The 21,573-nt window shown below is 49.0% G+C and overlaps 1 protein-coding gene across 5 annotated transcripts in view; it reads right to left on the bottom strand.

Annotated features, from left to right (window-relative positions):
- Positions 1–232: 232 nt before the first annotated feature.
- Positions 233–21,573, bottom strand: part of dnajc4 (DnaJ (Hsp40) homolog, subfamily C, member 4) — a 259,420-nt gene continuing 238,079 nt past the window's right edge. For 4 of the 5 annotated variants that reach the window (XM_059955204.1, XM_059955203.1, XM_059955202.1 and 1 more), the window contains one exon: positions 233–374. In XM_059955204.1, coding sequence (XP_059811187.1) covers positions 275–374 — 100 coding nt within the window. In that variant the 3' untranslated portion in view covers positions 233–274. The remainder of the gene's footprint in view (positions 375–21,573) is intronic. The other variant, XM_059955205.1, reaches the window with a different exon arrangement.

The following is a 21,573-nucleotide window of genomic DNA, read 5'->3' as shown; positions in this document are numbered from 1 at the left end:
GGTTTCCTCCCACAGACCAATGGCGTACCAGTTAGTAGGCTATTGGTCATCGTAGAATTGTCCCCGTGATTAGGCAGGGGTTAAATCGGGGGCGCACCTCACAACAAATTTCAGCCATGATACTAAACCCGATTCTGATTCGGAGAATCAGAGAATTTATCTGCTGAAGTGGGTGCACTGTGCTGCCTGCAGTTGAACGGAAGCCAGTGTTGGTATAAGGGGTGGATGCCGCTGGAGACGGACACAGACACTGCGGTTTGCCCTGGAGTGTGCTTTATTTATCACCATCCCCTTGCTTCTTCACCCGGTACTTCTCCATGAAGTCCGCGTGCTTTCGCCGAAGGATCTCTTGCTGCTTCTTGAAGCCGTTCATCCTGAAAGAGAGAGGAGAGCGTGAGTGTGGGGAGGCCTGGGTGGCAGGGGCCCGCGGGTAACAGCACCAGCTCAACGTTCGAGGTCAGCTCACTCTCAAAGCGCCTCATGTCACCGTGGACTGCCCTGAGGTCCATTTTTTTGTGGGCATTCTCAGTAGAATGGAGAAATACAGTGGAGTACACACAGACAACATCCAAGGGGCTAAAGAAGACAAACTCTCTCTGCAGCGGAGTCGACACCTCGTGCATTGGGCATGGGTGCCACCCCACGGGTTTGGTCCTGGCCTCCGGCGCTGGCTGCGTGCAGCTGTGCAACAAGGGGGTTTAACCCCCAACTGCCCGGGTGCTCTGATTTTTACCAGCGTCACAGGCATGTGAGAGGGGTTCGTTTACAGGGAGATGAGTGTGGGGTGGTGGGATTTAGTGGGCTGCTTTGAGAGCTGCCATAAACTCAGAGTAAAATGGTGGGGGGGGTTCGTATAGGATTGGTGTAGATGGGTCCTTGATTGCAGGTGCAACTCCATGGGCTGAAGGCCCTGTTTCCAAGCAGGATGGGTATAAGACATAGGAGCAAAATTAGGCCATTCAGCCCATCGAGTCTGTTCTGCAATTTGATCAAGACTGATTTATTATCCCCCTCAAGCCCATTCTCTTGTCTTCTCCCTGTAACCTTTGACACCCTGACTAATCAAGAACCTATCAACTACCGCTTTAAATCTACCCAATGATTTGGCCTCCGCAGCCGTCTGTAGCAACAAATTCCACAGATTCACCACCCTCTGGCCAAAGAAATTCCTCCTCATCTCTGTTCTGAAGGGACATCTTTGTATCCAATAGGGATAAGGTCGCAGGTTTACAATTCATGAAAGCTGATCTCAGGGACAGTATCAAGAGATATAAAGAGACTCAAGTTTCAAGTCAAGTTTATTGTAATTTAACTATATAAATGTATATAACCACCTAACATATATAGGAGCGAGACAACATTTCTCCAAACCAGCGTGTAAGGCACAGTAGTACACATAACACACGATAACTTATGAAGGTAAGGATAAAAGGTAAGGATGGATTACGTGTAAACAACAAACTGAAGTGTACAGATTAAACATAGTCAGGTACAGAACAGATTAACCGGTGACACTTCGAATGCGATGCGATAGGGAGTTCAGAAGCCTGACGTCCTGAGGGAAGAAACTGTTTCCCATCCTGACCAGTCCAGTCTTTTTGCATCGGAGTCTCCTGCCCGATGGTAGAAAGTCAGAGAGGATGCCGGACGGACGGGTGGGATCCTGGATAATACTAAGGGCCCCGCGTATGCAGCGCTCCCGATGAATGTCTCTGATAGCTAGTAGGGAGACCTCTGGGCTGTATGAGGCTCTAGATTAGCAAAAGAAAATGACCTGGATTTGTTTTTCTAGTGCACTTCACATCCATTTCAACTATTTTGCAACTGTGGTACCTATCAAGTGCAGTTAGTCCTTGGGGGGGGGCAGGAAAACACAGCAGCCAATAATGTCCACAGTGAGATCCACCATCAAGCACCGTTAAGGATCTTTACCATCCGAGACATGGACCCTTCTTGTTACTACCTTAGGTCCCACACCACTAGGATCAGGAACAGTAATTACCCTGCAACCGTCAGGCTCCTGGACAACTTCACTCACCTCAACCCTGAACTGACTCCACAACCTGTGGGCTCACTTTCGTCACAGCTCACGTTTCAGGACTGCTTACTTACACATTTTTACTATTTGCATGATCAGAGGTGGAGAGAGAGCGAACGATTCCACGTTCCTGTGTGTCACCATCACTGAGGATCTAACCTGGACCCAACATATCGACGCAGCTACAAAGAAGTCAAGGTGGTGGCTATATTCCACCAGGAGTTTGACGAGATTTGGTTTGTCACCAGAAACTCTCAAACATTTCTACAGATGTACCGTGGAAAGCGTTCTGACTGGCTGCATCACCGTCTGGTATGGGGGGGGGGGGATGTGGGGGCTACTGCACGTGATTAAAATAAGCTGCAGAGAGTTGTAAGCTCAGTCAGCTCCATCATGGACACCGGCCTCCGTCGTATCCAGGACATCTTCAAGGAGCGGTGCCTCAGAAAGGCAGCGTCCATCATTAAGGACCCCCATCACCCAGGACGTGCCCTCTTCTCATCGCTACCATCAGGAAGGAGGTAGCGAAGCCTGAAGGCACACACTCAGCGATTCAGGAACAGCTTCTACCCCTCTCTCTTCTGATTTCTGAATGGACATTGAACCCATGAACACTACCTCACTACTTTTTTATTTCTATTTTTGCTCTACTTATTTAATTTAACTATATACCTACAAGTCATTTTTTATTGTCATTTCGACCATAACCTCTGGTACAGTAAAAATGAGACGTTTTTTCAGGACCATGGTGTTACATGACACTGAACTACGTAAAAAAAACATAGAGAAAACTACACTGGACTACAGACCTACCCAGGACTGCATAAAGTGCACAAAACAGTGCAGGCATTACAATAAATAATAGACAGGACAATAGGGCAGTAAGGTGTCAGTCCAGGCTTTGGGTATTGAGGAGTCTGATAGCTTGGGGGAAGAAACTGTTACACAGTCTGGTTGTGAGAGCCCAAATGCTTCGGAGCCTTTTCCCAGACGGCAGGAGGGAGAAGAGTTTGTATGAGGGGTGCGTGGGGTCCTTCATAATGCTGTTTGCTTCGTGGATGCAGCATGCGGTGTAAATGTCCGTGATGGCAGGAAGAGAGACCCCGATGATCTTCTCAGGTATTGTTGTAATAATACAATATTACTGATTGTAATTCACAGTTTTTGCTCTATTTATCATGTATTGCATTGTACTGCTGCCGCTAATTAAACAAATTTCACCACGTATGCTGGTGATATTAAACCTGATTCTGATGTGTCTTCTTTAGTACATTGTTTGTTGGTCTTTGTTACGTACAGTCTTCATAAATTCTATCGAATTTCTTTATTTTCCTGTAAAAGCCCGCAAAGAACTGAATCTCAGGGTAGTATATAGTGACGTGTATGTACTCTGATAATAAATTTACTTTGAGCTTTGAAAAGACTGCAGCCAGCAAGGGTCACAAGCTGCCCACAGTGGTGGAACACGTCACTTAGTGTCTCATCTTTTGCTCTGTCTGTCAGGAGGATTAATACTGTCTGAGACTGCCGAGTGAGTGTAGGGGGGTGGGGAGGGGAGGTGGTCACTTCCCTCCTTGGGTCTGCTCCCTCTCCCCTCCCTGATTCTGTCAGGCTCAGGGCTGCTCGCCAACGTCTTAAAGTGGTTAAGAAAGATCCTTTTGAGCGCGATCTGAGAGTGGGGGATGAAAACAAGTCACCTTTTGTGGGGTATCGCATTCCCCATTCAGCGGGATGAATGGGGAGTGTGAATAGTTCTGTCAAGCCCTGACTCAGTACAAGAGCTCTGGTGGCCGGGTTGGGGGAGGGTGCACACAATGGGCAGGCAGCCTCGCCCCGGGGCAGAGTCGGAGCACGGCGCGAGCGTCACGGGTCCCCCCCCCCTCACTGAGGGCCGGAATGTGCGGTGCCGCACGTAGGTGCGGGGGAGAGGCTCCGCCCGCTCCTGACGGGAGCCACGGGCAGAGCTCGGGAAGGTGGCGGGGCACCTCATTATACGCTGGGGGGGCGGGGTGGTGTTATCAAGCAGACGTGAGCACAGACCGGCAGGGCATGGAAACAGGGCTCCCGTCCCCATGACTCCCACCACTGGCCAAGTGATGCATGTGCTCATCGAAACGAGCTACTGATGGCATGAACATTGAATTCTCCCGTGTCTGGTAATTTCTCACACCTCCCCTTCTCTTCTTCCGTTCCATATTCTGTCTCCTTCCCCTCACCAGCTCTCTCAGGTGCCCCTCCTCCCTCCCTCACTCCCACGGTCCACTCTCCTTACCAATCAGATTCCCTCTTCTTCAGCCCTTTACCTTTTCCACCTATCACCTCCCAGCTTGTCACTTCGTACCCTCCGCCCTCCACCGGCTGACCTTCCCTCTCACCTATCACCTGCCAGCTTGTACCACACCCCCCCACCTTCTTATTCTGTTTTTATCCCCCCTTTGCTTTCCCGTTCCGATGAAGGGTCTCAGCCCGAAAACGTCACTCTTTATTCCTCTCCACAGATGCTGCCTGACCTGCTGAGTTCCTCCCAAAATTTTATGTCACGAACTCTTCGGATCAGCGAAGGGGCGCCGTTAGCGGCTGGTCTTGACGCACCTGCACGTCCTTTATTTGAGTTTATTGATGGCCAATTTTGTTACTAAGCTGAGGAGATTTGATTGGTCACCTGCAACCCTTAAAAATTTCCACAGATGTACCGTGGAGAGCATTCTGACTGGCTGCATCACCGTCTGGTATGGGGGGGTGGTTACTGCACAGGGTCGAGATAAGCTGCAGAAAGTTGTAAAGTCAGTCAGCTGCACCGTGACCACCAGTCTTTGTCGTACCTAAGATGTCTTCAAGGAGCAGTGCCTCAAAAAGGCGACGTCCATCATTAAGGACACCCACCACCCAGGACATGTCCTCTTCTTATATTTTATTGAGATGGAGCTCAGAGTAGGTCATCCCGGCCTTCGAGCCTCGCCGGCCAGCAGCCCCCAATTTAACCCAAACCTAATAACGGGACAATTTACAATGACCAATCAACCCACCAACCGGTCGGTATGTCTTTGGACTGTGGCAGCAAATCGGAGCACCTGGAGGAAACCCACGAGGTCACGGGAACAGAACCTACAAACTCCTCACAGGCAACTGAACCCGGGTCGCTGTTTTATTCTCCTGTAAATGCCCACAAGAAAATTAATCTCATGGCAGCAGACATACTCTGTCAATAAACCTACCTGACATTTCACTTGGACGGCTGGTGTTTTGTACGCCTTGAGTTGGTTTTAACACGGGGGTTGTCAGGGGTGGGGAACAGTGGTCAGCCGACTTCGCTGCCTATGCCACTCGTGAGGTTGAGGGATCCCCGAATCCTGCCGCTGACGTGGGGGGGGGGGGGCAGTGCACAGCAAGACCCCACGGGGAGGTGGGGGTTGGGGGGGCAGGTGTTGAAGCGGACTGACTTGATTGTTAGTTTCACTGGTCTGGCAGACAGGTGCATAGTGGGCCCAGCTTGGAGCACTTGCCATTGATGCTGGGAGTGGCCTGGCGCCTCAGTTTAAGTGACGCACCATAACGGCGGTACCTCCTGACGCCGCAGAACTCTGCCTCACAGTCACTTATCCCGCGCGCGGCGAAACCTGCAGGGAATTGCAGATCACGTATGCAACCTACTGAGATATATAAAAACAGATACTGTCGATATTTCTAATTGTGATTCCTATTATGCATTATAATTTACAGTATAGTTTGCACCGTATTTCTGTTGCAAAACAACAAGTTTCACAATCTAAGTCAGTGATCATAAAGCTGATTTTGATGCTGTTTCTGGATGAAGGCCCTCTTCTCATTGTTACTGTCGGGGAGGAGGTACAGGAGCCTGAGGGCACACACTGAACGATTCAGGGACAGCTTCTCCCCCTCTGCCATCAGGGAGGAGGTACAGGAGCCTGAAGACACACACTCAACGATTCAGCAACAGCTTCTCCCCCTCTGCCATCAGGGAGGAGGTACAGGAGCCTGAAGACACACACTCAGCGATTCAGGAACAGCTTCTTCCCCTCTGCCATCAGGGAGGAGGTACAGGAGCCTGAAGGCACACACTGAACGATTAAGGAACAGCTTCTTCCCCTCTGCCATCAGGGAGGGGGTACAGGAGCCTGAAGACACACACTGAACGATTAAGGAACGGCTTCTTCCCCTCTGCCATCCGATTGAGCCCATGAGCACTCCCTCACTACTTTTAAAAAATTTCCACTTTGCACTGCTTATTTAATTTAACTATTTGATATACACAATGTAATCCACTACTTTTTCCCTCTAATTATCATGCATTGCATTGTACTGCTGCAAATTTAACAAATTTCACGACACACACCGGTGATATGAAACCTGATTCTGGGTCGGAATCTGTGTCCGCTGGGAACTGGAACCCGAGGCCAGACCCAGGCTTGAATGACAGTGTACTTGGGTGGGAAGGAGGAACGGGGCTTGTTTTTTGCTGTTCTGTTCCTTGTTGCTTTGCCCGTGTTGTTCAGCCGAGCATTGTGGGTAAGCTATGTTGGCGTCAGAATGTGCGCCTCTTGCACTTGCGGGCTGCCCCCCTCCCCCCAGCACGTCGTTAGGTTGCGTTGGTTGTCGACGCTGTATATTTCAACTGTGCATGGGGTGCACGGGAGGGGTAGATGGGGGGGGGCTTGTCGCACTCCTTGGAGTGGCTCGTCATCTACTGGTCCCCACCAATGATCAGGTCTCACCCGCGGCTCCTCATAGCTGTTTACAGCGGGCACACCCCGGGCCATGGCCTTGACAGGCCGGCTAAACCAGGCGAGGGTGGCCAACGGGTCTGAAACCCTCGGTGAGATAGGAATTGGCTCATCCCGGCGTCGGTGATCAGTGGATCAGGCGGAGGAAACCGCGGGGGTTCGACGGCTGAGAGGGCGTTGCAGCAGCGCATCGCGGAGCGCGTAGGGCGCGGCAGAGCGCTTGAGAAGGCGCGGCCACCCAACGCAGCCGAGGAAGTTGCCAGACGTAATGGATCTCTGTGCCACTGGATCCAGATTTCTGAGGCCGAGAGAGCGGGATCACTTCTGTACAAGGCCTTTCCACTTTAATCTCTTTCACGCACTGGGTACACTGTGCGACGAGGTCAGAGCCGCGCTCGAGAACGGAGGTCCCCCACTTCGATCCAGAGACAGGCCGCCCCCGAGCGCGCTCTCCATCCGTGCCGGGTTGAAGCCGAGCTCGCAACTCGGCCTCGAAAGAAAAAACACTGCCACGCTGCGCAATGCAGCCTTCCTCGGACCCCGAGAGACAACCATTATTATAATACTTCAACTGTATATTTTGATGTAGACGCGGTAAATAAACTTGGATCTCGATTCTGAATCACAGAGCGACCTCTCTCTCCCCTCGATGTCGAGAGAGAGCCTGTCTGAGACACCGAGGTGCTGGGTAATGGACTCTAGTTTCAGTAGACGCTGGATCGATTTCTCTTTGGAGGCTTTTGCTGTTGCCTGGGGAGGGGGTTCGGTAGTTTTGCTGGGGCGAGTAAGGTGGGAGGGGGGATTGCCGTTGCTTCTGCGAAGGGTGGGGAGGGGCAGTTTGGGGCTTCGATGTTCTATTATTCATTCTATGGGGTCTCTTGTCTGGTGGATGTCTGTGAAGAGTACAAATTTCAGGTTGCATGCTGTATAAATTCCCCGATATGAAATAACCTAAATATTTCAAAGTACCATATACAAAATGCTGGTGGAACGCAGCAGGCCAGGCAGCATCTATTGGGAGAAGCACTGTCGACGTCTTGGGCTGCGACCCTTCGTCAGGACTAACTGAAAAGAAAGATAGTAAGAGATTTGGAAGTAGTGGGGTGAAGCTGAGAGCTGGAAAGGTGATTGGCAAAAGGGATACAGAGCTGGAGAAGGGAAAGGATCAGGGACGGGAGGCCTTGGGAGAAAGAATGGGGAAGGGGAGCACCAGAGGGAGATGGAGAACAGGCAGAGATGGGCAGAGAGAGAGAGAAAAAAAAGGAGGGGGGAAAAGCTAAATATATCAGGGATGGGGTAAGAAGGGGAGGAGGGGCATTAACGGAAGTTAGAGAAATCAATGTTCATGCCATCAGGTTGGAGGCTACCCAGCCGGTATATAAGGTGTTTCTCCTCCAACCTGTGTGTGGCTTCATCTTGACGGTAGAGGAGGCCATGGATAGACATATCAGATTGGGAATGGGACATGGAGTTAAAATGTGTGGCCACTGGGAGATCCTGCTTTCTCTGCTTTCTAATGGCATCCCGTCATGGGAGAAGCAATATGGAGGGAGGCAGCTGAACTAATCTGAACTGTGGACTGTTGGACTAGAGGCCGATAGAAATCAGTAAAGATCAAAAACTTAAATCAGCTAACAGAGGATGAAAGTACAAAGCTGCCTGCAGTTAAAGGAATCAGGGTCACCACCTGTTTGAACTGGACTTTAATCCTCTGTTCACGAGGCAAGATCAAACCCGAACTCAGAACTCCTTGTTCCTAAGATTATCCAGCTATTTCCTGAAGACACAGGTCATTTGGTCCGCGGGTGCCACGGTGTCACAGCTCGGGACGTTGCGGGGTTGGGAGATCTGTCAGGAATCTGTGTGTCTGCCCGGTGTTCCCCGTGTACTCCGGCTTTCTCCCACAGTCCAAACGTGACCTGGGTAGGTTTACCGGTCACTGTGAGTTAGTTGGGTCTGTTGGGGTTTGCTCGAAGGGTACCAGGGACAATTTACAGTGACTAATTAACCCACAAACCTGCACACCTTCGGGATGTGGGAGGGAACTGGAGCATTTGGGGAAAGCCCAGAGAGCCATGGGGAAAATGTCCAGACAGGCAACTTTGACGGTCAAGATTCAAGATTATTTATTGTCCTTCTTCAGGAGAGGAGTGTAAAGGAGAACAAAATGACTGTTATTCCGGATCTGATGCAGCATTAAAAACACAAACACAATAATAAACACACACACACACACACACACACACACACACACACACACACACACACACACACACACACACACACACACACACAGTAAGTTTAAGGGCAACCCTATGAAACACAATGTACAAGTAACTGTTGAGTGTGGCTGTACCACCTGTACTGTGGCCACTGAGTGAGAGTTCGTGATCTTCTGCTGTGCAACCCACCCACTTCAGGGCTCGACATGTCGTGCGTTCAGAGATGCTCTTCTCCACACCACTGTTGTAACGTGTGGTGATTTGAGTTACTGCCGCCTTCTTGTCAGCTTGAACCACTCTGGCCGTTCTCTTCTGACCTCTCTCATTTTAATAAGACATTTTCACCCACAGAACAGCCACTCACTGAGCGTCGCTTTTTCGTTCTTCGCACCATTCTCTGTAAACTCTGGAGACTGTTGTGCGCGGAAATCCCGGGGGATCGGCAGTTCCTGGCTTGTGAACTGAACTTCCTGTCTTTTGAACTCAAACTACCCCGTCTGGCACCAATAATTATTCCAGGGCCAGAGTCACTGAGGTCACACTCTGACATTTGGTCTGGTCAACACTGGAAACTCTCGACCACGTCTGCAGGCTTTGAGGCGCTGAGTTGCTGCCACATGATTGGCTGATTCGGTATTTGCGTTAAAGAGCGGGTGTACCGAGCGTAGCGGCTGCTGAGCGGAATTACTGCATTGCTGAGGGGAAGGGATGTGAATGAGCAGTTTTGCTTTGTATAATTCTAGCTGAGCGCACAACAAGAAGCAAACCAGTGCAAATCATTTTCCAGGCGTTTGTGTTAGCACAATGGACTTCATAATCTGCTCTATCCTTGGTCCGGGCTGTGAAATCCTTCCTGTAATTTACCATCAGATAAGTGAAAGTGTGTGATCAGTCCTTTGCCCTTTATGACTAAGGTACAGCCAGTTTGATTTGTGCTCTATGGGTGGATTCTCAGTCTATAGTCCTCTAGATTGTACTTTCCCTGGGGAGAATATGTTGGTGTTAAGAGATAAGAGGTTGTGATTACAATAGACAGAACAGAGAACAGTACAGCCCTTCAGCCCACAATGCTGTACTGGACCAATTAAATTAGTAATTTAGCGGCCAACCACTAACCTAATCTCCTCTGCCTACGCAGTGTCCTTTAGCATTACGCGCCGTGCCGTATGATGTAGACGATTGTGGTCTTTCCATGGCTGTGGTTGCTCTTGGTAAAATTTTTCTACAGAAGTGGTTTGCCATTGGCTTCTTCTGGGCAGTGTCTTCACAAGAAGTGTGGTCCCAGCCATTATCAATACTCTTCAGAGATTGTCTGCTGGCGTCAGTGGTCACAGAACCAGGGCCTGTCATCTGCACCGGCTGATCCTATGGCTTCACCTGCCCCTGATCAGTGGGGCTAAGCAGGTGCTACACCTTGCCCAAGGTGACCTGCAGGCTCGCGGAGGGAAGGAGTGCCTCACACCTCCTCTGATAGAGATGTATCTCCACCCCACCATGCAGTTTATGTCTTTCCTCACATTCATGTACCTACCTCAGCATCTCTTAATGCTTCTGCCTCTCTCACTACTCTAGGCAGAACATTGTAGGCATCCACCACTCTCCAAGTAAAATACTTACCCCTCACATCCCCCCCTCACCTTCAATGCTGCCCTCTGGTATTAGACATTTCAACCCTGGGAAACAGATACTCCCTGTCCACTCTATCTCTGCCTCTCATCATCTTGTAAACCTCTATCAGATCTCCCCTCAGCTCCGACACTCCAGAGAACACTACCCAAGTTTATCCAGCCTCTTGTGATAGCACACGCCCTCTAAACCGGACAGCGTCCTGGTGAACCTCTTCTGCCCCCTCCCCAAAGCTCGACATTCTTTCTATAAGGCGATCAGAACTGTACGCAATACTCCAGATTGTGTTGGCGCGTGGCCAAGTGGTTAAGGCGTTCGTCCGTTTATCTGAAGGTCGCTAGTTCGAGCCTTGGCTGAGGCTGTGCATCTTGAGCAAGGCACTTAACCACAAATTGCTCTGCGATGACACCAGTGCCAAGCTGAATGAGTCCTAATGCCCTTCCCTTGGACAACATCGGTGGCGTAGAGAGGGGAGATTTGCAGCTTGGGCAACTGCCAGTCTTCCATAAAAAAATCTTGCCCAGGCTTGTGCCCTGGAAACTTTCCAAGGTGCAAATCCATGGTCTATCAAGACTAACGGAGGCCTACACATCCAGATACAGCCCAACCGGTTTTACAAAGCTGCAAAATAATTTCCTGACTTTAGAACTCAATGCCTCGACTATTAAAGGCAAGTATGCCATAACCACCCTATCAGTCTGTGGAGCCACTTTCAGGGGTTCTATGAACCCGGGCCCTAAGATCCCTCTGCTCACTGTTAAGGGTCTTACAAAGTGCAGGCAAGGACATCAAAGATTATGGGGAGACAGCGTTAGAATAAGGTTGAAAGGGATAATAAGTTAGCCATGATCCTATGTATTATGGTCTTATTACAAACGTAGATTAACAAGACTTCTTAAAGCAAAGCAACATACACAAAACACTGGACTCAGCAGGTCAGGCAGCATCTGTGGAAGTTAATAGCAGTCAACATTTTGGGCCGAGACCCTTATTCAGGACTGGAAAGGAGGGGGAAGATGCCAGAATAAAAAGGTGTGGGGAGAGGGAAGGTGATGCGTGAAGTCAGATGGGTGGGAAAGGTCAAGGGCTGGAGAGGAAGGAATCTGATAGTGGACCATAGGAGAAGGGGAAGGAGCAGGGGACCCAGGGGGCAACAGGCAGGTGAGAAGAGGTAAAAGGTCAGAGTGGGGAATGGAGGAGGGGAGGGGAATTTGTTTACCAAAAGGAGAAGTAGGCTACGCAGCATATGATAGAGCATATGGTGCTGCTCTTCTTAGCAGGTGAGGAGGCCATGAACTGACATGTCGGAATGGGAATGGGAATCAGAATACAAATGTGTTCGCTTTTAAAAACTAACTAGTCTTTCAAATTTTACAAGACCTGAATGAAACCTACCGAATGTTGAAAGCACCAGATAGAGAGAGCAGGGAGAGGATATTTCCTATAGTGGGGGAGTACGGGACCAGAGGTGGCAGCCTCAGAATAGAAGGATGTTCGTTTCGAACGGAGGTGAGAAAGAACTTCTTTAGCCAGAGGGTGGTGAATCTGTGGAATTCATTGCCACAGGCAGCTGAGGTGGGCAAGTCACTGGGTGTATTTAAAATGGAGGTTGATGGGTTGTTGATTAGTAAGGGTTATGGGGAGAAGGCAGAAGAACAGGGTTGAGAGGGTTAATAAATTATCCATGATAAAATGGCGGAGCAGACTCGATGGGCCAAAATGGCCTAATTCTGCACCAATGTCCTATGATCTTACTAAAATTATCGCATGCCAACTGCTGAAGGTGGAAGCTTGGGGTATTTTGTTTTAAACAGAGAGGGTTGTTTGCATATTGACTGGACTCGGTTAGAGTGGAAAATCCCCAATTCTTTTCACAGAATTAGAACCATGGCATTGTCTGGGAGCAGAAGGCCACTCGGCCCAGCAAACACATCCTGAGCAATTCAGCATCTTCTCTACTACCAACAAGCAAGTGGCGACACGTGCCCAGCACATCTGTTGGAGGACTTCCCTTTAGAATTGAGATGAGAAGGATGCACTTCACTGCTTGTTTCGATGGACAGAATCAGATATAATATCACTCACAAATTGTACGTCATTAATTTTGTTGTTTTGGAACAACAGTGGAGTGAAATACCTTAAAATAGTTATGGAATTGGAAAAACAGTACATGTGCTCAGTGGCCACTTTATCAGGTACACCTGCTCGTTAATGAAAATATCTAATCGGCCAATCACGTGGCAGCAGCTCGATGCATAAAAGCATGCCGACATGGTCAAGAGGTTCAGACCAAACTTTAGAATGGGGGAAAGAAATGAGATCTAAGTGACTGTTGGTGCCAGATGGGGTGGTTTGAGTATAGTAGAAACTGATGATCCCCTGGGATTTTCGTGCACAACAGTTTCTAGAGTGGGGTCTTTCTTAACCGCTACTGCAGGACAACAAGCCCGCAAGGAAAATAACCTCACAGTAGTATATGGTGACATGTATAGTACATGCTTTGGTAATAAATTTACTTTGAACATTGACCTCAGGCTGCACTGGGATCTCTGTAAGCCCTAGTAAGAATTTCGGGAGCTTTCCCAATTATCCTGAGTTGATGCCCCTCAGCCAATGTCACTAAGAAAGAGATTACTGGCTGAGAGACAGCTGAGTATGTGTGTGCAGCTTGCCGTGTGAAAATTGGTCTCTGCGTTTCCTACACCGTGACGAGTTTGGCTGCATTTTAGCAGGCAATATTTCACTGGCTTTAACCCACTCGGGCGCATTGTAAAGGCGCCAGGAAAAAGTGTAAAAACAAGAGATTTTGTAGATGCTGGAAATCCAGATTAACGTAGACAAAATCACCAGCATATGTCGTGAAATCTGCTAACTTTGTGGCAGCAGTGCCATGCAAAGCAGACTAACAGAGAAAAAACTGTGAACCACAGTAAGTATTAAATATTAAATAGTTAAATTAAGTAAGTAAAGCAAAAAAACAGCAATAAAAGAGTAGTGAGGTAGTGTCCATGGGTTCAACGTCCATTTGGGAATCGGATGGCAGAGGGGAAGAGGCTGTTCCTGAATCGCTGAGTGTGTGTCTTCAGGCTCCTGTACCTCCCCCCTGATGGCAGAGGGGAAGAAGCTGTTCCTGAATCGTTGAGTGTGTGTCTTCAGGCTCCTGTACCCCCTCCCTGATGGCAGAGGGGAAGGAGCTGTTGCTGAATTGCTGAGTGTGTGCCTTCAGGCTCCTGTACCTCCTTCCTGATGGCAGAGGGGAAGGAGCTGTTCCTGAATCGTTGAGTGTGTGTCTTCAGGCTCCTATACCTCCTCCCTGATGGCAGAGGGGAAGAAGCTGTTCCTGAATCACTGAGTGTGAGTCTTCAGGCTCCTGTACCTCCTCCCTGATGGCAGAGGGGAAGGAGCTGTTCCTGAATCGCTGAGTGTATGTCTTCAGGCTCCCGTACCTCCTCCCTGACGGTGGCAGCAGGAAGAGGGCACGCTGGAGACGAGAATTGAGAAGAGCAAGAATTGGAGGAACTCAGCAGATCAGGAAAAACCTATGGAAAGGAATAAACGGTCTACGTTTCGAGCCAAGACCCTTCTTCAGGAAGATGGAAAAAACATACATTGCTTTTCTTTTTGGCAGAGAACTGGAGACCTTTGGCAAAATATTAACTTTGGCCAGCACCGACATATAGAGCGGTGCAAAAATGGAATCTGATCTGAAAGCTTAGAGTAGGCATTCAGGGAAGGTGCTCAGATTTATAAATCAATGTAAGGGTGGGGGGGGGGAGGAGGGTGTTTCATAGGAATCGTTGGTTGGACCTACACTATCAGGTATAATGTGTACGTGGGGTTGGACGGAGGAATGGGGCTTGTTTGGCCGCTGTTGTTGCGGTGCTTGTAGTGTTCTGTTTTCTCATTTTCTGCCGGAAGCGTGGCTACGCCCAGTTGGCGCTGGAGTGTGCGGGGTGACCCCCAGCGCATGCTCAGGCTGCGTCGGTAGGTAAGGCAAACGACACGCTTCACCGCGTGCGAGGTGCATTTGAAACAAGAGTCTCGAGTGGAAGAGGAACTTTCGCATCAGCCGTGAACGCAAATTAACGGACATCTAGTCAGCAAGAGGTAAGTGTGGCACGTGACACACACAGGTGGCAGGTCAGGCGGCATCTATGGAGGGCGCTAAACAGTATCAGGACTGGACAAGAAGCATGAACATTGAATTCTCCAACTTCAGGTAATTTCTCACCCTTCTCCGCTCTCCTTTTCCTTCTGGCTCCCCTCTTACCCCTTCTCTTCCCCTCGCCCTCTGCTTTCCTTTTCTCCCGTGGTTCACTCTCCCCTCCTATCAGATTCCTCTCCTCCAGCCTTGCCACCTAGCACCTCCCAGCCTCTCACTTCACCCCTCCTCCTCCCTCCCCAGGCCTCACCCTTCACCTGCCAGCTTGTACTCCTTTCCCTTCTCCCCACCTTCTTACGAGGGGTGATTGATAAGTCTGTGGCCTAAGGTAGAAGGAGACAATTTTAGAAAACCCAGCACATTTATTTTTCCTACATTTACACACTTAGTCCAGCGGTCGTGGAGCATACGGATCCCTTCTTTGTAGAAGTGGTCCACAGCAGGGGCGATTGATAAGTTTGTAGCCTAAGGTAGAAGGAGATATTAACTTCAAACTTTCTGCATTTTCACTTAAAGAGTTGAACTGCACGTGCATGTAATGAGAGCTCATCTCCTTCCACCCTAGGCCACGAACTTATCAATCACCCCTGCTGTGGACACTTCTACAAAGAACAGCCGCTGGACTAAGTGTGTACATGTAGGAAGAGACCATGTTGAAAAATAAATGTGCTGGGTTTTCTAAAATTGACTCCTTCTACCTTAGGCTACAAACTTATCAATCACCCCTCGTATTCTGGCTTCTGCCGCTTTCCTCTCCGGTCCTGGTAAGGGTCTCAGCCCAAAACGGTGACTGTTTATTCCTCTCCATAGATGCCGCCTGACCTGCTGGGTTCCTTCTGCAATTTGTGTTTGTTACTCTGGATTTCCAGCATCTGCTGAATCCTTTTTAAGTTTACTCATTGAGCCCCAGCGCAGAATAGGCCCCTCAGCCCTTTGAGCCACGCTGCCCAGCGACCCCCCGATTTAATCCTAGCCTAATCACGGGGCAATTCACAGTGACCAATTAACCGACCAACCGGTATGTCTTTGGACTGTGGGAGGTGACTGGAGCGCCCGGAGGAAACCCACGCGGTCATGGGGAGAACGTACAAACTCCTTACGGGCAGCGGCGGGAATTGAGCTCGCGTCGCAGTTACTGTAAAGTGTTGTGCTAACCGAAGATTCAAAGTACTTTTATTATCAAAGAACGCGTAAATTATACAACCTTGAGGTCCGCCTGCTTGCAGGCAGCCGCAAAGCAAGAAACCCGAAAGGACCCAATTAAAAAGAAAACAAAGACCAAACTCCGATGCGCAGAGAAAAAAAAAACAAACCTTGTAGATAACAGAAGTGAGTGTCAGCATTCTGAACCCAACTGAGTCCTTAGATCGGTAAGCTGTCAGACCTTTGGTAGCGCCATCTTACACCAGAGCTGCCAGGCTACCCTGCCGTTCTCGTGTGTGTTATAGCTAAGTGTGAATCACTTTCCTACACAAGCTACTTCTCATTAATTCTGGGGAGAGGGTCTACAAAGTGGAACATAAGGTTCAGACACAGTTATCGCCAAGAACAGCGGTACAGATTGATGAGGTATTAGAAATGAATCTAAGCTTTGGGATTACTACAGGGAAGGAATAAGAAACGCAGGAATTCTGCTAAACTTGCATTAGACCACACTCAGAGACCAGTCGCAGTTCTGGTATCCGGTTTATAAAAACACTCGACAGGCAACTGGGAAGGATGTAACAGAGAGTTACTGCAGTGATATCAGGATCAGGAGATTACGCTGTTACAAACATACGGACCAGGCTGGGGAGAGGGGAGACGTAATAAAGTTCACTGCCACTGGAACAGTTTTGTTCGGGGTTAGATGTAAAAATACGTGTCCATGCGGGGGAGAGCTCAGCCAGGGGGCCACCGAAATGAGATGAGAAGAAATCCAGGAGAAACGTCCAGAGAACTCACATTTTGCCTTCCCAGAGTGTGGATACGGAAGGGAACTTGGATAAACATACGAAGGAGAAGGAAATGAGGGGGGCCCAGATGATAGGTTGAAATAAAACAGGAGGAAGGCTGCTCAGGAGCGAGAACTGCAGGACTGCAGGACCAAGAAACAGGCTGGAAAATAATCATTGCGGCTAACACCCACCCAGAAAACTGCCTTTTCCAAAAGCTCCATTCAGGTAAGTGCGAAAGGGCTAGTAAAAACCAAAATATCACGCAGTCATAGAAGTTTCTTCCTCCCTGGGCAGTGAATCTGATCAACCATTCTGATTAGACCACCCCGGCCCCCTCTATCCATCACACAAAATGCTGGAGGAACTCAGCAGGCCAGGCAACGTCTAGTGAAAAGAGTAAACAGCCGACGTTTCGGGCAGGACCGCAGAAAAAAAGATGAGGAGTCAGAGGTAAGAAAATGGAGGGGGGGGGCAAGGAGAAACATGAGGTGATAGGTGAAAGGGTGAAGTAAAGAGCTGGGAAGTTGATTGGTGAAAGAGATACAGGGCTGGAGAAGGGGGAATCTGACAGGAGAGGACGGAGGGCCATGGATGAAAGAACAAAGGTGAGGAGCACCAGAGGGAAGGGATGGGCAGGCAAGGAGATAAGGAACAGGAAATGGAATTTAAAATGGGTGGCCAATGGGAGATCCCTCTTCTTCTGGCTAATGAGAGAGGTCTACTGTAAATGCCCACAAGAAAATTAAACTCAGGGCAGTATATGGGGACATACACGTACTTAGCAGAACGGCTGTGGAGGCCAAGATGCTGGGTATATTTATAGCGGAAGTTGAAAGATTAGTGAGGGTGTCAGAGTTTACAGGGAGAAGGCAGAAGAATGGAGTTGAGAGGGATAATAAATCAGACATGATGAAATGATGGAGCAGACTCACTGGGCCTCTGCTCCTGTAACACATCACAGCAGGTACCTAGTAGATGCAATACATATGTTTAATAAAATTGATCCTTAATCCTTGAATCTCAAAGAGGACCACACCTTTCTCGTAAGGTATAAAGGTTAGCGAGCCTCAGTGACCCAGAGAATTACGTTGGTTGAAGTCAGGGCTTTACGCTTTGGCTCTCGGTAGTGTCACCCATGGCAAACAGGTCAAAGGGTAGAGGTCAGACTGAGAGTGGTCCACCGGTCCTCCAGGTTCAGGGCTAACAACCCCAACTGGTCAGACAAAACCGTTACGGAAACAGCAGTGAAGAATCCTTCTCCATCTGAGTGTGGCGGTATTCCTGAGTCTCCACCCGGGACTCGTGTGACTGACAGGAGTGAAAACCGAGAGGAAGCTACTGACACGAGGGGGGAAGCCCTTCATTTCGCCAAGGTCAAGACCAATATAGACCAAGGACAGATTGAGATGGAGGACCTTCATTGCTGCCCAAAAGGCCAGCGGTATAATGGACGGTAAGCTAATCCTTGATATTACTGATGCCACAGAGTAGTTCCATTTCAAATGGGACATTCATCATTATTTATCTATTTTGTGGATCAAAAGCCTGATTTGTATGTTGTGGGTTTCATAAAGCTTTGAATATCTTGATGCCCTGGGTTGCTCTGTTAATTCAAGTGCTACCTAGAGGCACCAGTACATTTCCAAAGCTGAATTATTTTGTGGAGCATTGCTATGAGTGTTATACCACTCTGCTGCATGATTAATTAAGTGGCCTGGCGTTCAAAGATCTGCAAATCCCCCCGAGCCCGATTCCCGAGTTTCCGGGAGTTATGCTACTAACAGAATAATTCTTGGCGTTAACAGGGTTTGGAGGCCAAGTTGTTGGGTGTATTTAAAGCAGAGGCTGATAGGTTCTGGTTAGTAGGAGAAAGGTTATGGGGAGAAGGCAAACGACTGGGGTTGAGAGGGATAATACATCGGCCAGGATGGAATGGCAGGTTACTGATGGGCCTCTTGGTTTAATTCAGCTCCTGTGTCTCATGGTCTTACGATACAGTTGCTCACTGGTTGGCTGCTATGGACTGATGGAAGTTGCCCAGACCCAAGCTGAGGTTCTAAAGCACTTCCCTGGAGCTTACTTTACTGGCCTGCTGAGTTCTTCGAGCATTTTGTGTGTGTTACTCTCCCCACTGCTGTCTGAAGCTATCCATCAGCTATCTAATCAGGGAGAGCTTTGCTGAGTACCGAAAAGCTGAGATAGAGTGGGTGTGGACAGGATGTTTCCTATAGTGGCGGAGTCTCGGACCAGAGAACACAGATAGAGTGGATGTGGAGAGGATGTTTCCTATAGTGGCGGAGTCTCGGACCAGAGAACACAGATAGAGTGGGTGTGGAGAGGATGTTTCCTATAGTGGCGGAGTCTCGGACCAGAGAACACAGATAGAGTGGATGTGGAGAGGATTTTTCCTGTAGTGGGGGAGTTTAGGACCAGAGGACACAGATAGAGTGGATGTGGAGAGGATGTTTCCTATAGTGGGGGAGTCTAGGACCAGAAGACACAGATAGAGTGGATGTGGAGAGGATGTTTCCTATAGTGGCGGAGTCTCGGACCAGAGAACACAGATAGAGTGGATGTGGAGAGGATTTTTCCTGTAGTGGGGGAGTCTCGGACCAGAGGACACAGATAGAGTGGATGTGGAGAGGATGTTTCCTATAGTGGGGGAGTCTAGGACCAGAGGACACAGATAGAGTGGATGTGGAGAGGATGTTTCCTATAGTGGGGGAGTCTAGGACAAGAGGACACAGAGTGGATGTGGAGAGGATGTTTCCTATAGTGGGGAATACTAGGACCAGAGGACACAGATAGAGTGGATGTGGAGAGGATGTTTCCTATAGTGGGGGAGTCCAGGACCAGAGGGCACAGATAGAGTGGATGTGGAGAGGATGTTTCCTATAGTGGGGGAGTCCAGGACCAGAGGACACAGATAGAGTGGATGTGGAGAGGATGTTTCCTATAGTGGGGGAGTCCAGGACCAGAGGGCACAGATAGAGTGGATTTGGAGAGGATGTTTCCTATACTGGGGGAGTCTAGGACCAGAGGACACAGATAGAGTGGATGTGGAGAGGATGTTTCCTATGGTGGGGGAGTCCAGGACCAGAGGGCACAGCCTTGGAATAGAAGGACGTCCATTTAGAACGGAGGTGAGGAGGAATTCCTTTAACCAGAGGGTGGTGAATCTGTGGAATTCGTCGCCACAGGCGGCTGTGGAGGCCGAATCTTTGAAACGGAGGTTGACAGGTTCTTGATTAGTCAGGGTGCTGGAGGTTACGAGAGGAAGGCGGGAGAATGTGGTTGAGAGGGAAAATAAATCAGGCATGATGGAACAGCAGAACAGACTTGATGCGCTGAATGGCCAAATCCTGCCCCTATGGTCTCATGGCATTACGACATGGTATAGTCCTATACTGCAAAGTTCAGGAGCAGTAATTACCCCGAACCAGTGTGGATGACTTCATCCACAAGTACTCCAAACTGATTTTGCAACCTATAGACTCATTTTGAGGACGCAGCACAAATCATGTTCTCAGGAATTATTTGCACCGTTTGTCAGTCTTTACGCATAATTTATCATAAAATTCTATTGTGTGTGTTTCTTTTCTTACAGACGCCTGCAAGGAAACAAATCCCAAGGTAGCGTCTGATGGCGCACAGCATACCTGCTTTGAGGATAAGTTAAACTCTGACCTTTGAACACTGCGAGCGACAACCCGTTCAGCACCTGGCAGGGAGGCCTGGCCCTCTGTGGAGGTCTTTCTGGGTGGGATTCCTCCTCTTTATGTTGTGGTGGAGGGCACAGCATAGAGGACTGCAGTGTAACAGATTTTTGAGTGGTTTCACAGACTCCCAAGTTACCTGTAATTACTGCAGCCTGGTGGGGACTGTGCAAGTAACATACACAGAATGGTGATGGTGTATGTGTGTGTGTGTCTGTGTTGGGTCACATGCGCTGCTTGAAGAGAATGCGTTTCACCCCCAAGCTCTTGACCTTTGTGCATTACTGAAGGCGGCGAGGAAGTGATAGAGCACTAAAGCACAGAAACAGGCCCTTCTGCCCATCTAGTCTGTGCCAGACCTACTCCCGTCGACCTGCAACCGGACCGTAGCCTGCTGCTTCAAAGACAACAATTTGCACAACGTGTGCCTGTGATAGGAAACTTGATTTTGATTCATACCCTTCCCATCCATGTACATATCCAAACTTCTATTAAATGGGTAAATCGAACCTGAATCCACCACTTCAATTGGCAGCTTGTTCCACACTCAAACCCCTCCCGAGTGAAAAAGTTGCCCCTCAATTTCCACCTTTCACCCTTAACTGATGCCCGTTGACTGTAGTCCTACCCAACCTCAGAAGAAGTAGCCTGTTTGCATTTACCCATTTTGTATACCGCTATCAAATCTCCTCTCAATCTTTTATGTTCTAGAGAATAACGTCCTAACTTCTTCAACCTTTCTCTAAAACTCAGGTCCTCAAGTCCCAGCAACATCCTTGTAAATTTTCTCTGCACGCTTTCAACGTTACTTACATCTTTCCTGTAGGTACGTGACTAAAACTGCTCACAGTACTCCAAATTAGGCCCCACCAACGTCTTGCACAACTTCAGCATCACACCTGTACTCAATATATTGATTTATGAAGGCCAACGTGCCAAAAGCTCTCTCTTTTCAACCCCATTTACTGTACCTGTAAAGCCACTTTCAAGGAATTATGGATTTGTACTCCCAGATCGCTCTGCTCTGCTGACTCTTCGATGCCCTGCTGCTCACTGTGCAAGACCTACCCTGGTTGGTCAACCAAAGTGCAACACTTCACACTTTCCTGCATTAAATTCCATCTGCCATT

This window comes from Hypanus sabinus, chromosome 31 (genome assembly GCF_030144855.1).
Source record: "Hypanus sabinus isolate sHypSab1 chromosome 31, sHypSab1.hap1, whole genome shotgun sequence".
NCBI classification, from domain to species: domain Eukaryota; kingdom Metazoa; phylum Chordata; class Chondrichthyes; order Myliobatiformes; family Dasyatidae; genus Hypanus; species Hypanus sabinus.
The sequence above is the reverse complement of the archived record's forward strand: the minus strand, read 5'-3'. Positions and strand labels throughout refer to the sequence as shown.